This window comes from Debaryomyces hansenii, assembly GCF_000006445.2.
Source record: "Debaryomyces hansenii CBS767 chromosome C complete sequence".
Lineage (NCBI taxonomy): Eukaryota > Fungi > Ascomycota > Pichiomycetes > Serinales > Debaryomycetaceae > Debaryomyces > Debaryomyces hansenii.
In genome coordinates, this window is record NC_006045.2 from 997539 (window position 1) to 1012632 (window position 15094).

The 15094-nt window shown below is 34.9% G+C and overlaps 8 protein-coding genes across 8 annotated transcripts; 4 read left to right on the forward strand and 4 right to left on the reverse strand. All coding sequences in view use genetic code 12, as the record gives it.

Annotated features, from left to right (window-relative positions):
• Positions 1 to 3: 3 nt before the first annotated feature.
• Positions 4 to 687, forward strand: DEHA2C11396g (DEHA2C11396p; the record flags this gene model as incomplete). The annotated part of the gene is made up of 1 exon (XM_458170.1): positions 4 to 687. The coding sequence occupies one exon, from the start codon at positions 4 to 6 to the stop codon at positions 685 to 687; it is 684 nt and encodes a 227-aa protein (XP_458170.2).
• A 339-nt stretch (positions 688 to 1026) lies between these two features.
• DEHA2C11418g (DEHA2C11418p) lies at positions 1027 to 3348 on the forward strand (the record flags this gene model as incomplete). The annotated part of the gene is made up of 1 exon (XM_458171.1): positions 1027 to 3348. The coding sequence occupies one exon, from the start codon at positions 1027 to 1029 to the stop codon at positions 3346 to 3348; it is 2322 nt and encodes a 773-aa protein (XP_458171.2).
• A 610-nt stretch (positions 3349 to 3958) lies between these two features.
• On the reverse strand, positions 3959 to 4887 carry DEHA2C11440g (DEHA2C11440p; the record flags this gene model as incomplete). Its single annotated transcript, XM_458172.1, has 2 exons — positions 3959 to 4502; positions 4808 to 4887. The coding sequence occupies 2 exons, from the start codon at positions 4885 to 4887 to the stop codon at positions 3959 to 3961; spliced, it is 624 nt and encodes a 207-aa protein (XP_458172.1).
• Positions 4888 to 5410: 523 nt separating this feature from the next.
• Positions 5411 to 6136, reverse strand: DEHA2C11462g (DEHA2C11462p; the record flags this gene model as incomplete). The annotated part of the gene is made up of 1 exon (XM_458174.1): positions 5411 to 6136. One exon carries the CDS (start codon positions 6134 to 6136, stop codon positions 5411 to 5413), a length of 726 nt encoding a protein of 241 aa, XP_458174.1.
• Positions 6137 to 6337: 201 nt separating this feature from the next.
• Positions 6338 to 10033, forward strand: DEHA2C11484g (DEHA2C11484p; the record flags this gene model as incomplete). Its single annotated transcript, XM_002770151.1, has 1 exon — positions 6338 to 10033. One exon carries the CDS (start codon positions 6338 to 6340, stop codon positions 10031 to 10033), a length of 3696 nt encoding a protein of 1231 aa, XP_002770197.1.
• A 176-nt stretch (positions 10034 to 10209) lies between these two features.
• Positions 10210 to 11160, forward strand: DEHA2C11506g (DEHA2C11506p; the record flags this gene model as incomplete). The annotated part of the gene is made up of 1 exon (XM_458176.1): positions 10210 to 11160. One exon carries the CDS (start codon positions 10210 to 10212, stop codon positions 11158 to 11160), a length of 951 nt encoding a protein of 316 aa, XP_458176.1.
• Positions 11161 to 11232: 72 nt separating this feature from the next.
• DEHA2C11528g (DEHA2C11528p) lies at positions 11233 to 12873 on the reverse strand (the record flags this gene model as incomplete). Its single annotated transcript, XM_458177.1, has 1 exon — positions 11233 to 12873. The coding sequence occupies one exon, from the start codon at positions 12871 to 12873 to the stop codon at positions 11233 to 11235; it is 1641 nt and encodes a 546-aa protein (XP_458177.2).
• A 1049-nt stretch (positions 12874 to 13922) lies between these two features.
• Positions 13923 to 14972, reverse strand: DEHA2C11550g (DEHA2C11550p; the record flags this gene model as incomplete). The annotated part of the gene is made up of 1 exon (XM_458178.1): positions 13923 to 14972. The coding sequence occupies one exon, from the start codon at positions 14970 to 14972 to the stop codon at positions 13923 to 13925; it is 1050 nt and encodes a 349-aa protein (XP_458178.1).
• Positions 14973 to 15094: the final 122 nt, after the last annotated feature.

Here is a 15094-nt window from a genome sequence, read left to right on the forward strand (position 1 = left end):
ATAATGATTTTGGAGGGTAGCTTGGATTCAAATATAGAAACGTTGACCCAGAGAGCCATAAGGTTGTATCATGAAAGAAAGGATAGCAGCCAAAGGTTAATTGTATCTGTGGCAGGTGTTCCAGGATCAGGAAAATCAACTATAACTGGGAAAGTATGTAAAAGCCTTAACAAGACGTTAGGCATGCAAATTGCCATTGTTTTACCACAAGATGGATTTCATTATTATCGTAAAGAGTTAATGGCTATGAACGATACAGATGTGCTTATAAAAAGAAGAGGTGCTCCCTTTACTTTCAATAATTCGCGGTTTCTCCAATTGGTGAAGGAGGTTAAAGAATGCGGAAACGCTACGATATTTGCACCAAGTTTTGATCACGAGCTAAAGGACCCACAAGAAAACTCTATAGAAATATCTCCACTGGTGAAGATAATCTTACTTGAAGGTAACTATGTTCACCTAAAAGACGATGGATGGAGAGAGATACACAGACTTAGTGACGAAAAATGGTTGGTATTAGCAGACTTGGACACGATCAAACATCGGCTAGTGCAAAGACATATCCTGGCTGGTATATGTTCTACAATAGACGAGTCAGTAAGTCGAGTCGAATCTAATGATTTGGTTAACGCAAATTATATTGTTGACCATTCTGTTCAACCGGATATTATCTTCATGAACCAATGATGGAAAGTTTAAAGTTAAAGATTTTTGATCACAAGAGCTTACATTGATTATTCAATTTATAAATTTCTATTATATATAATAGCATAGTGAATTAAAAAGTATCCAGTATTTTTCATGTATATTAATACCAATATCTATATTGTGGACTTTATCTAATTATGCCAGTCCCAGGTATGCTCTTTTGATTTGAACTGCGAAAAATGACATACTGCATTTCGTACACTGGTCACGATTTAGGTAGCTTAAACAATTTTCAGTAACATATCGAGTTCTAATAAATATCTTTTTATGCTCCATTGTGATAAATTTTATCATTAAGATCATTAAGATTGAGGTGAAATGAAATATGAGGAGAGAGGAAGCAGTGTTCAACAGGCCTGCGACTCTTGCCGGTTACGAAAATTGAAATGTTCAAAAGGATCACCCCAGTGTCATAATTGCAAAGAACACAGTTGGAAATGTGTTTATTCACCTAAAGCTGTCAGAACTCCATTAACAAGGGCGTATTTAACAAGAGTAGAGAAAAGAGTGAAGGGTTTGGAATCATTATTGAAAAGGCTTTTACCTGAAGATGTAGAAATTAACGAGCTTTTACGAACTATTGAGATTAATAAATCTCATTCTATAGACGGTGATAGCGGTGGCGGTGTAGATGACGTAAGTCAGCAATTCTATAAGCAAATTAATTTAACCTCCAATGAGTTAAGCGAAATTCCCATTACATTGAAAAATATCAACAGAATAAGCCAAAGAAAGGCTAAAGATAGTGCTACTGAGAAGAAACGTGAGTTTCAGCCTGAAGATTATTTGATAAATATAGAAAAGAGTGATCTAAATTCTTTTGATGAAAGAGATGATTTCAACAGTAATTCCCAAATTCTATACGACTCGAGTATTGATGGGATGGCGGCTTTGTCAAATGATATTGGTTTAAATTTTGACAACTCAAATGGGTATTTCGGTATCAACTCAAGCAATGGTTTATTAAAATTTTTACAAGCTAAGTCGAGGCAAAATGGGAATGGTATACTTAAATTGAACAATTATAATTATGATTTTAACAATGAAGAAAACGACAATGACCATATATTAGATGACGAGATTAATAATATTTGGAAATCCATTAATAGCGGTAAAATTGAAGACTTATTGGATAATCTAAACTTTCAGTCCATTATGGTTAATTCTTTCTTTGAAAATTACTACAAAGTGTATCCTTTCATTAACAAAAAGAAATTTCTCTCTGAATATTCAGCTTTCATTGAGAGACAAGAATCAAGATACAATGAATATGATCTTGATCTTGATATTAACGAAGATGATAATAAAGTGTTGAGCTTTCAAGTGTTATTGAATACAGTACTAGCTATTGGCGTTTGGTGTAAGGTAGGAGAGAATTCCAAGATCCATACTTTCTACTACCAAAGGGTTAAAGGTTTCATTCAACTCTTGAATATCTTCGAATATAGTGATACGCAATTATTGGAAAGTTTTGTGCTTTTAAGTAACTATGTCCAAAAAACGAATAAGCCTAACACGGGTTGGAGCTATTTGGGTCTATCGACTAGGATTGCTACAAGCTTAGGTTTGCATAAAGAAGTTCGAATTGATAAGCATGATTTCAACAGTGCCGATAAGCTAGGACTCTTTGAAGATATTGAAATTAGGAAAAGGTTATGGTGGGGGATGTATTTTTTTGATGTAGGTACTACTTTGACATTTGGAAGACCATTGACAATCCCTCCTTTAGGTACTATTGATTTAGAACCGGTGTCAAATATTGATGACAACCTATTACATGGTAGTAAAAATATTGAAGAGTGTATTGTTACTTATCCAACTATTTACACCACATTGATTTATGAGTCTGAACTTACGAAACTCTCTACAAGAATCTATAACTATAATTCTAGTGTATTAAAATTGAAAAATGACAAGTCTAAAATGATAGGTCTATTAGATATGAATGAATTGTTAGAGAACTTTGTTAAGAATTTACCACTGTGTTTCGATGAGAATGATGAAAAATCATACGCATACGTATTGAATAGCTGGTCTAGTAATCATTATCATAATGACAATCAATCAATTCCGAAATGGTTTGCGGTATCAAGGTTAAGACTCATATGTAGGTACAAAAATCTACAAATGTTAATATTTAGATATATTTTGTGGGAGTCAACTAATGATAATTCATTTGATTTATCTTATCTAAATTTGATAAAGAAGTGTCGTAAAGCTTGCTTCAAGTCCTCGGTTGAGACTGTTATATTAATTGATAATTTTATCAAGAGAAATGAACTAGATTACTTGTCGTCCTGGTATGCCACGTATTTCCTTTTCCAGGCAATACTAATTCCCATTTTAAAATTAGTTATTAATGATAAATCAGAAGGCAGCGTAGATGATGAATATTATTCTAATGATGAAGAATTGTTCAACTACATTGAGCTTTCACGGTTAAGCTTCGATAAACTAAAGAACTTCAATAAGCTAGCGGGAAAATTTAGCAAGTTAATAGACACATTGATCTACGATAAAAAAAATGCTGTTGATTTTATGTCTCAATGGAATGATGATAATATAAGTAACCTTGACCTGGTTAATAACCTTGACGATTTATTTCAATTTGATACAAAAATTTTCAACTTGAATAGTTAAAAAATGGCATTATGCATTACATATTAATTGTGGAAGATATTGGGAGTTGTAGTGGAATCATAATTATTAAACTTTTCGTTATAGTTTGATATAATCACCGGTATCAGGTCAGTTCGAACGTTTTGCAACCCCAAAACATAGAACACGCAATATATATGGTTTTTGAAACTGATAGAAAGTACCATATATCCCTACACCTCAACTTTAACTGAAATTATAATCGCTAAGTTACATGGTTTGCTTTATTAAGCAATTTTGTCAAAGTTTGACGTCATTGAATAAGGAGTTAAAAGAAATATTAATCAATTACAACTAGAACAAGAAATTACCACCCATTGGTTATATTTTTGCGGGTATATGGGATGATTAGTAGCTATTGGAGAAGCTAGAGATATACATAGTACGAGTACGCAAATTGGAACACCAATATACTGAAAATGCTTTACTTTTAAGAACGACGAATTGGAAGTGTATGTATCAAATTGAATTTATGAATATAATCTATATACTACATATGACATTTCGACTTTAATTCATTACATTGCAAATGTAGGATTAATAAACATAATTATAGCATATAAATACTATATATTAAAAGCTTATAAATAGCTTATAATTTTTGCATAGCAGCAACATCGGTAGATTGAACGTGGTCTTCAAATTCTTCAATTGAAGATTGTAAGTCATCTAAAGAAACCTTTTCATCTTCAATAACTAAGTTGATTTGTAATTTCTTGATACCGAAACCAACTGGGATCCATTGGGAAGCACCCCAAGTTAAACCATCCATCTCGATGGACTTAACGTTAGCTAATAATTCTTCTAAGTTGGTTTCATCATCCCATGGCTTGACATCTAAGGTGACAATAGACTTAGCAGCTGGCTTTGGACCCTTAGAGGCCTTCTTAGCAGCGTAATCAGCTAATCTTTGTTGTTTCACTTTTTCAGCTTCTTCATCAACGTCATCGTCAGAGCCAAATAAATCGACATCATCATCATCTTCTTCAGCAGCAGAGCTAGCTGGAACCTTACCGGCTGGTAATTCAGCAAATTCTTCGGTGAATGATGCAATGTGGTTAAACCATCTAGCAAATTGTGGGAATTCTTTTTGGAAAGCCTTGTAAACGGTAACGTCAGCTTGAGTAGCAGAGGTACTAGATTCTATGTTAGTATGCAATTAATCAAATCACTTGCAATTGATTGTGAGGCACAGGCATAAATCTTATAATTAAAATAAATTCAGAATTGATATTTAGAATCTTCTTTGTCACTCATACGGTGGGTCTTGAATCCACCTCATAAACACGGACCAAAGATTAGGATCATCATTAAGTTTATTATAGTTTAATTTTGATAGTTGTAATCAATTGCTATAATTAAAGCAAATGAATGTGTAAACTATACAAAAATTTTGTATCTCAAATCAATAACTTCGTTACGAATGAATCTTAATACATACCCTTCAATGTAAGACTTGTCAGCCAAGAATTCGTTTAATGATTTGATGGTTTCAACCTTGGAAAAATCGGAGAAAGACATTTTGGATATTATAATTGATTTTTATACAGAAAAAGTAAAGTAAATTTATAATAAATCAGGAGTTTGATGAGTGGAAAATTTTTCGAAATTGTTGGAATGATTTGTTCATTATTCCGATTAGGGCTGCGATGAGTTATAGTACAAGATTTACTCTTGCGCTTTTAACTATTTTAGTGCCATATAAAATATGAGAATGAGTTATCCGGGTAAGAATCATGTGGCCTTTCTGTATAAGTTGCAAAATACTGATAGATATAGGGTATCAAACAAGTTCAATACAACGTGAAGTGATGATCAAAGATGAAGAAATGTAGAAGAAAGGAGAGCTTTAAAAATCGAAAGAGACAAAAATTTACGGGTCAGCAACAAGTTTATAAAATACTGGCTATCGAAGCCACGTTATTATTAATGGCATATACAATTAATATTAACTTTTCAGCGATAGGAAAAAAGCAATAGGGAGAACAGCCTAAATAAAACAAGGAAAATGTACGTCTGGGGTTATTATTAGAGACGTAGGTGGTTAAGTAAACTTCCATTGCGAGCATTCGAACGAAGCGTAGCATCTAAATTCATTGCCTAATTCGTTTTTATGCTCTGGATAGAAATCGGTGATGGATGTATCGGGATAGTTTTTTTTAATCACGTCTCTCATCCTTTCACCAGTGGAGGTGACTAATTTGTATTTCAAGTCACCATTAATGGTTCTTTCAGTTTTGTCCTTTACGAGAAGATTATGCGCGGCAATAGCGGAATTAGTCTGGCATTCTTCCTCCAAGAAAGGTGGGTCAACTAAAACTCTATGACACTTATTTCTAAGGTGACTGGGGATTTCATGAGGTTTGTGATAGTCATAAAAGCTGAAGTGAGATCCACCTAAAATTTCGAATCTTCTGTCGTATTCAAGGATGTAAATGTGCTTGGTCGGTAATTCTTCAGGTGGAAATTTTTTAATCGCTGCATACACCGAGGGTGCACTTGCAATAACGATAACTGTATCTTCATCAGCTCCTTCTAATAAAGCCTTACCCAATATTTCGGCCGTATTATGAGAATACCAGAATTGAGAAAGCTGCCAGTCTTCTTGGAAGGTATCAATAGTAATATCTTTTTGAGTTGCAAAGTCCTCTTCAGACTTCTTGTATAAGGATGCAAAATTCTCCTGTCTTTCATTTTCCTCTTTTTTGAACTCTTCGAGAGCCGCTAAAGCGTGGGAGGATAAGCTTAAAGGTTCGTCATCTGACAACATCTTTTCTTCATTAAAAAAGTTTATTATAAAGAAACCAAGAAAAACGGAATCTTCAAGTATCGTAAAAAATTGCCGGTGTCGTCATCATTACAGTCGTGTGTACACCAACACGGAGAAAACGTGAAAACTGTATGGAACCTCCTCTTGTTTACATGTAGTAGTCTAATAACACCAAGCATCACTACTAAATAGTACTTTAGTATGCTGTTTTCGTGTCCTCCAAGTGAGCTAGTTTCGCATATTTTAGAAACACTTGCTTTCTCTGGTCAGCATGGTATTTCATTATTTGAAATGTGGGAGAAAGTAGCACATAAGTTGCAGCTGCCATCATTAGATGACTTTCAAAAACAAGTAATATGGCAATGGCTCTTTTTCTATAATGAATCGGATATCATACATCATCTGTATATAATTGATGGTGATCGTCCTGTGGCGATATTGCCAAGCTATAAGAGTTTCTTGGAAGAAGTGGGTTCTGAAAGAACCCTTAAAATAATGCCTAGTTCTGAAACGCAATGGAGATATTTAACAGGTGTTGGAAATTCAAAAAGATTAAAGCTTCAACTAGGGGAGTATCCATTTCAATTATTATGTGAAATAGCAAAGTATGGCCGGAATGGCATTTATGCACCGGATTTGTGTAAAGCTACAGGCCAAGATCCTAGGTCGTTGACTTTAAGATTACGAAAATTAGAAGAATTGGGGTTCATCATAAAGAAAAATGTCTATAATGAGAAATCTAGTCAACACACCAGTTTGTGTATCCATAAGAAATTTAGTGAAGATGAAATTGAGTTGGCTCCTTCTGATTTTGGTGAAGATTTTGATAGCTCAAGAAACGTTAGTAAATTAAAGCAATTCATCATGCAATCATTAAAAAATGCGCCCAATAAACTAAGAGGCTTTAAGGATTTGAAAAGTGAGCTCAAGTTGGATAACGGAAGGTCATCAGGAAAGTTTTTTAGAAGTATAATTGAATATCTTCATAAGCGTGGATACGCAGAAAGGTTAATGGTGAAAAACCCAAACCAGTCACAATTAGTTTATTGCATCAAGTATATTAAAGATATTCCTAAAGATGCGGATGAAATTTCTGATTATGTTGATTTTTTTAATGAGCTTGACGACAATCCAAACCAAGATGATGATGATTATGAAAATGACATAATCCCAACATTTAATACTATATTTCCTCTATCAAACCAACTATATCAAGGCATTTTGAGTACAGAAAAACATGGGGCTACGTCAATGGAATTAATACGGAACTTGACGGGTTTATCAGATTATCGCCCAATTATAAAATTATTGGATTCGTTGACCAGTTATGTAATTGATAATGGAAAATCAAAGGCTTTGAAAAATTATAGTGATGCTTACGATCAAACAGCTATAATTAGAGCATATGATTTTGAAGGAAAGTTCAAGTTTTATAGATATTTTAGTACGCAATATTCGGGATCATTACCTTCTGAAAAGCCAAAATCTAGTAAGAAGACTACGTCGACAGTTGAAAATAGTTCGCTTGAAAATTTGAATAAGAAATATTTTCAACCATTAGGAAAAGTTCCTCAGGGATCGTTAGTTAACTCTAAAAAAAGAAAACTGGATGCTAACACCAAGAGATCTCTTAAGAAAGCTAGAATTAATTCTACTGGAGAAGCCGAAATTAAAAAGCCAAGGGGAAGACCAAAAAAAAAAGCTGAAAATGGTACTAATAACGTGGACGCTATAGAATCCTATCCAAAAGCTTCTTTATTACCAGGTAGTGATGAATATCAGCTGGATGGGAGATCTTCAATGGTTGAAACAATTCCTTCAGATGAGAAGGAAGAATTCAATAATAGTGGTCCCATAAGCTTAAGTGATATACTGTCCATTAAGCCGCCAGCTGATTCGGATTTGAAACTTCAAAGAAAAAAGGTTGCATCCTCTAAACCATCTACACATTCAGGATCGCTAAAAGCAATAAAAAGACGAACCGAGTTAATAAATATAATCAAAGATTTAGGCGGAGTGACTTATACTACGGCTAATTTATGCCGTCTATTGGATAAACGACTCCGCAATTCAACTATTACGGATAAAAAAACCTTAGCGCGAGATGTATCGTTATTGATAAATAATGGCGAACTTGAAGTTCAAGATATTCAATTTATTAGATCTGGACAGCCTATTTCTAGGAAGCTATTGATATTAACCTCACCTGATCTCAAACCGCTGGATGAAAAGATTGAGGAGATGAAACAACAATGTTTGATAGATAAAGGGTTACGACCAAATAATCAACCAAGCAGACGTATAATTGAAGGTGAGGTTACTATATATTCTCAACCTCAAATATCGTTAACCAAGAAGGAAAGAAAAGGTCGTTTGGAGTCGTTATCTGAAAGAGACTCACATGTGTCGGAGAATATTAAACAAAAGAAGGTTACTGTTAAAGAAGAGAACGATTTATCTACTAAGGTTGATGTAAAACTTACTGATGCAAAGGCTGGAGACCCACTTTCATCTCTTGTCTCGTCTAAGTCAAAAAGGAAAAGGAAAGCAACATCCAAAAAGGGAAATGGAACAACTAGCATATCTAATACCAAACATCGTATGCCTATCAAGTTCGATAAATCCGACGCGACTACCTTATATAGGGCAGTTGTTATTTCTCGGACTTTCAAAAGAGGAGCGATTGATTTTGAAAAAATTGCTACGTTGTTCAATGATATAAATGCAAGCGAAATCAAACTGAAATGGACTCTGGTTAGAAAACTTGTTGGCGGATTACCAGCGGTAATGAAGGGTATCGACTCATTTGAGTATGTCGTAATGAGAGGTATAGAAAATGGGTTTGTATCTGCTAGTGACTTAGAAACTATTAATATTCAATTCTTTTTGGATTTATGGAGGGACACGGACAGCTCAATTTTAGAAGTGGTAGATAAATCTCCGTTGTATGATACTGTGATTGATAATTTGGAAGAATATATATTTTCAGAATACAGTGACCATCAGCAAGACTTATTTGAACAACTTGAAGATAATTCAATGAGACGTAAAGAAGCAATTCTTTCTAATACAAATTTCGCTTATGATAAGATACCGGAAGTTAAAAAAGAAAAGTACGATGAGCACAGAACTGTTTTGAAGGCTATATTTGTCACACCGGAAGATAGATTTTCTAGTGATAGAGTGAATCAAATATTATCCGAATATGATGACGAAGCTATAAAAGAAGCGTCATTAGCGCTCATTAAAGATAAAGAACTTTCACATTCTTTGGATGACTCGAATACGAGATTTATTTTAACCGATAGAGTTCATAATGCGTTTATCCTGAAGATTTTTACTAGTAAATTTTTCAATCAGGCTGCCGAGTTTAAGAATAATATGCTAATTGTATCAGAAGCATCCAAGGGCCTTATTTTATCGCATGGTATTCTAAGTGGTCAAATGGCAACGCTTTTGCATTTTCTTTCAGACGAAGTTGTTGATTTGATTCGTGTCGATAAGCCGTACAAATTCAACGGGTATGAATCAAGATTGATTGATAAAGAAAAGTTAGCTTGTGATATCATTGCAACCGGTAATTATTCAGATATAAAGAAAGAAAATCTTAAGAGTACGCCAATACCAACAGGAAAAGCTTGCTCTCACATATGGCTTGATTTGAATGGAAATATTAATACTCAAATGTGGACAAAGATTATCATAAGCATCCTTTATTATATAGTGTTCAGGCCAGGTGTGCCCGAATTTATTATTTATTCGAAGTTGCGGCCAGTATTAGGGTATTCAGATTTTCATTGTGTCATGAAGTGGCTTTCGAAAACTAATTGTATACACAAGGGCAAGAACCAAGGCTATTGGGTAAAGAACGATTGGTTTTCTATTCTAGGTTATTGAGCTGATTTTAGGGTAATTAGAAATGTTGATTAGTGTAGATTTATTTTAGGTAATATTATACACAGGAATACATCGCATATGAAGTTCTTTTTTAAATTTTTTTTTTATTTTCAGTCTGTAACTAGAATTGATAGTATCGAAGGAAGACAGAGGAATAAGAGTCAATTTGTAACATTATGGGTTTAGCGGGAACTAAAGTGAAACAAAGATTCGGTTTAGATCCAAGAAACACCAACTGGTCCAATGATACTTCCAGATTTGGCCATCAATATTTGGAAAGAATGGGCTGGAAGCCAGGTAAAGGGTTGGGTTTAGTTGAGCATGCAACGACTTCACACGTCAAGGTTTCCATAAAGGATGATAATTTGGGATTAGGTTCTAAACTAGCTAAGAAACAGAAGACCGATGAATTCGACAGTGGTGAATGCTCTGGTTTAGACGTTTTCCAAAGGATTCTCGGGAGACTTAATGGGAAAGAGGATCAAATAAACAAAGAAATCGAAAGAAAAAGAAAAGATAATATTATTAATGGTAAATGGGGAATCCAATTTATCAAAGGAGAAGTTTTGCAGAGCACATGGGACAAGGAAGCTAAAAAGCTTCTTGATAAAGGGACCACAAAGAAAAGAAAAATAGACTCAGTAGACTCAAGCGAAGAATCAACGACGAGTTCAGATAGTAAGCAGCATAAGAAGAAAAAAATAAAGAAGGACCGTAAGGAAAAAGAAGAGAAGAAGACCGAGAAGGAAAATAGTGAGATCAAGAAGAAGAAGAAAGAGAAGAAAGAGAAGAAAGAGAAGAAAGAGAAGAAAGATAAGAACGAGAAGAAAGAGAAGAAAGATAAGAACGAGAAGAAAGAGAAGAAAGATAAGAACGAGGAGAAAGAGAAGAAAGAGAAGAAAGAGAAGAAAGAGAAGAAAGATAAGAAAGATAAGAAAGATAAGAAAGATAAGAAAGAGAAGAAAGAGGTGAAAGAAGTGACCCGTGATAGCATGCTCATGCCAAAAGAGCAATTAAACCAACAAATAGCAACGAGGTTGTCTGTCAGATCAAAGTGGATCAAACAGAAAAGGGCGTCCGTCATGGACGCAAAAGCACTTAACGAAATTTTCATGGTAACGAGTTAGTACAGATATAGATTACAATTTAATAAATTTATTACAACTATATATAAAATACATCCTCATTAATTCACTCGATTAAACTAATACGAATGAGATACCACCAACGAGACAGGTAACCATACCAACAACCGTCAATAATTCACCCTTTGAAATGCTCTTCATTGATAAGTTAGCAGAAGACAGCCTAGTAGAAGTTGAGTCGGAACCAGAACCAGAGCTTGATCCCGAACCAGAACCCGAACCAGAACTCGAACCAGAACCCGAACTAGAATCAGAAGAACCAGAAGAACTAGATCCGCCCTTAGTAGCTTGTGAAATCTTTGAAGAACAGGACTTATCAGCTGAAGATGCCTTTTTATTAATAGAAGCAGAACCCTTGAAATCACAAGCAGAACTCAGCTTGCCATTCTTTTCATAGTAAGCGTTTAAGACATAAGATAATTTATCCTTAGTGGAACAATAAGAGAAAGCACCATACTTACCCTTTTCACCATCGGCGTTAATAGTGTCACACTCAATATCACCACAAACAGTTCCATACAAGTCACCGTAATCTTCTTCATCAACATCATCAGAAACCACACATTCCAATGTCTTTGACATACAGTTACATGTATCCTTATCTGGTGTTGGAGGTAACTTAGATGCAGCTTTCCAAGTCGAGGCAGATGCAGGACAGGAAAGAGTATTAGAAGCCAGTTTAACAGAGGACTTCTTAGCGTAAGATGGAGAGATCTTGTTAATTTCAGATGAATAATATTTGAAGTCATCTAATGTTTTAACATCGTCACCGCTAGTTGAGACTAAACCATACTTGTTTGCTTCTTCGAAATACATGTAAACAATACCCCCAGACCACACATCAGTCATATCATCACTGAAAATGGTACCAACTTCTGTGAACTTTCTTGGTCTCTTAGAATTACAACCGTATTCAGAGAAGAAAACAGGGATAGTCAAGTTTTTATATTCCTGAGTACGTTCTTCGTAACCAGAAGACTTAAAGCTGGAATCACCACACCATTCGTAGTTGTTAATACCGAAGAAATCAGCTCTTTCATCAAGATCACCACAAGAGAAGTAGTCAGCAATTGCAATTCTAGTATCTTCATCATCATTTGAAGAGTAACCAACAGGAATTGCTCTATAGTCCTTATCTGAAATGTACTTCTTGGTGTCTCTGATAGCAGCCTTCACGAAGGCGGACGCATCAGTGTTGGATTTATTGTTAGTAACTTCGTTACCTGCGAAGAAACCTAAAACATTAGAATAGTTTGCAAATTGATCAACAACACCAGTGTATCTTTCGTATAATTCCAAATCCCAAGATGGATTATCTCTTTTAATAGAGAGTTCTGGTTCAGATAAATCGGCAATAATGTAGATACCGGCATCAGCGAAAGTCTTCATACATTCATCGTGGTTCTTAGAATGGTTAAGAGCGTAAACTCTTAATGTGTTGGTATTCAACTTTTGGAGATACTCAACATCTCTCTTACAAGCATCACCATCAGCAAGAGGATCAACGAATTCCTTAGAAGTAGAATTTTCAGTGTTTTGTTGGTAAGCAATACCTCTCATCAAGAATTGAGAACCATTGTTTTTGAAGTAAAACTTGTTACCCACAACTTCGACTTCTGGAACATCTTCTGCGAGTACTAATTGACAGGTCAATAAACCAAAAACGAAAGCTAACAATAACGGTAACTTAAACATCTTTGTATAGTAATTCTTATATATAACGAATGTATTGTTAAGTCACTTAACTATTGGAAAAATGAACAAAGATATTAGAATAAGTTCACTACAAATTTGTCCAACTTTTCAGCAGAACAAATATGCTTATATATATTCGACCATCTTTCATTACTCGAAAATTATTAATACACGAAACACGATATCCGTGTGAAATTGAGTATACTAAGTCAATAGGGCTATTGATTCATCAAATGTAACAATGGGTTATTATTGAGAGCCCAAAATCATTTCCTAGTTATTGATGTCAAACAATCAAAATGAGTTTTGATCACTGTTGACATGAAAATATGTTTAAAATTTACCTTTCACAAGAATGCAGGTACATATTTCGCGCTTAAGTGGCGCTAGGTGGCGAAGCTGGAGTATTACTTAACAGAGCAAAATTAATATCCATTTTGGAAAATGGTGCCAGCTAGGCGAATAAGCCTCTACAAATAGGATTCGAATCCGGAAATTTAGGGTCTATCAAGTGGTGTCTTAGCAAGCTTTGTCGCAGAATTGCGAAGTCTGGAATTGGAAGCTTCTTTTTTGTTAGATTCAATCGCGATTCTACCAAAATACTGGTTTTGGACCCAAGTTTGGTATAAGACCTAAACAAGACACAATAATCGTGGCAGTTCAATATGTTATGCGAAAGTTAAAAATCGTAGTTTAAATTCTAAAATTAATGCAATTAAGCAGAACATGAAGTGTGTCAGAGGCGGAATAATTTCTTGGTGGGTGTTGCGGACATGAAGGACGTCAAGGAAAGCTTATTTAAACAGAATATAGTAAGTTCGTTATAGGTTGGGGCATGAAAGCTGGGTTTTTGTTAGACGAACAATACCGACTAAATTTGTGGCACAACTTGGGCCAGGTTTACAGCGACACATATGTGGTTGGACTCATCAAAATCAGGCGATGCACAATTATAGTATAGGTTCGTCTATTAATAGATCTTTACAGAGTGGTTGAGATAATATCATATTCACAGTTCGAATGCCCTATTTATATAATGTACATAATGATTAACTAGATTCGTTCATCCAGTCTAGGGTATATTTAATACCGGTTTCAAGGTCAACTTGCGGTTTATATCCAAGAACATCCTTGGCTTTGGATATATCGTGATAACGATAAGCACATACAACCTTAACTCTAAATGGTGTCAATCCGGGCTCTTTTTTCAATAACTTCGAAAAAAACTCTGATAAATAGCCTGCAACTATAGCAACAGGTCTGTTCAACACAATGTTGTACTTATCGATATGTCCGTCTGCCTTCCAAACAGTACGAGCCAAAGTCCAAAAGTAAGTAGGCGCGTCATTGGTGATGAAGAATGTTTCACCTCCAAGTTTATGGGACAAGCTTTTATCTAAAATTTTTTGCGCAGCTAACACATGTGCGTCAGCTACATTTCCAACGTAAGTCCAGTCGAATAAGTTGTTGTTGTCTCCAATTTGAAACTTAGATTGGCCTAATCTTGCGGCTGCTCTCAATCCCGGTACCAATTGTCTATCACCAGGTCCAAAAATACCCGCAGGCCTCAAGCAAACAGTTAACAAGCCGTTAGGATCATTACTTTCCATTACTGCTGTTTCGGCAAATGCCTTGGTCTCGTTATAACCATCCATATGAACGTCTGGATATGGCCACGATTCGTCGGCGTTATGGATGTTCTGCCCATTGAAAATAACACCAGCCGATGAGGTATATACCAATGCCTTTACTCTTGACTTTTTTGCTACTTTAATCAAATTCTTCGTACCCTCAACATTCACTTTTTCATAGATTTCTTGTGCAAGTCCGTGCATAGGTGAAGCTGAATGAACGATAACATCACATTGTGATTTTTTAATTGCTTCTTCAACATCTGTCTCTGACGTTAAATCACCCTGATGAAAGACAATTTCATTAGTTGGAAATGTAAAATAAGGTGATAATTTTTCAGCTATTGGACGAACATCAAAGACGTGTATTTTGGTGTTTGGAGAATTTTTATAAAATTGTTCGATAAGATGTAATCCAAGAAAACCTGCACCACCGATCAAAAGAACCGAATTCAACTCAGATGCCATTATTAAAGACCTTTGCTTATAGACCAATTGTTAAGATTAATCGGTTACTGTTTTTTTTGTATTTCAGATCGTATACTATTATATACAGGGCGACTTATAACTACTCTTGAAATAAAGATATG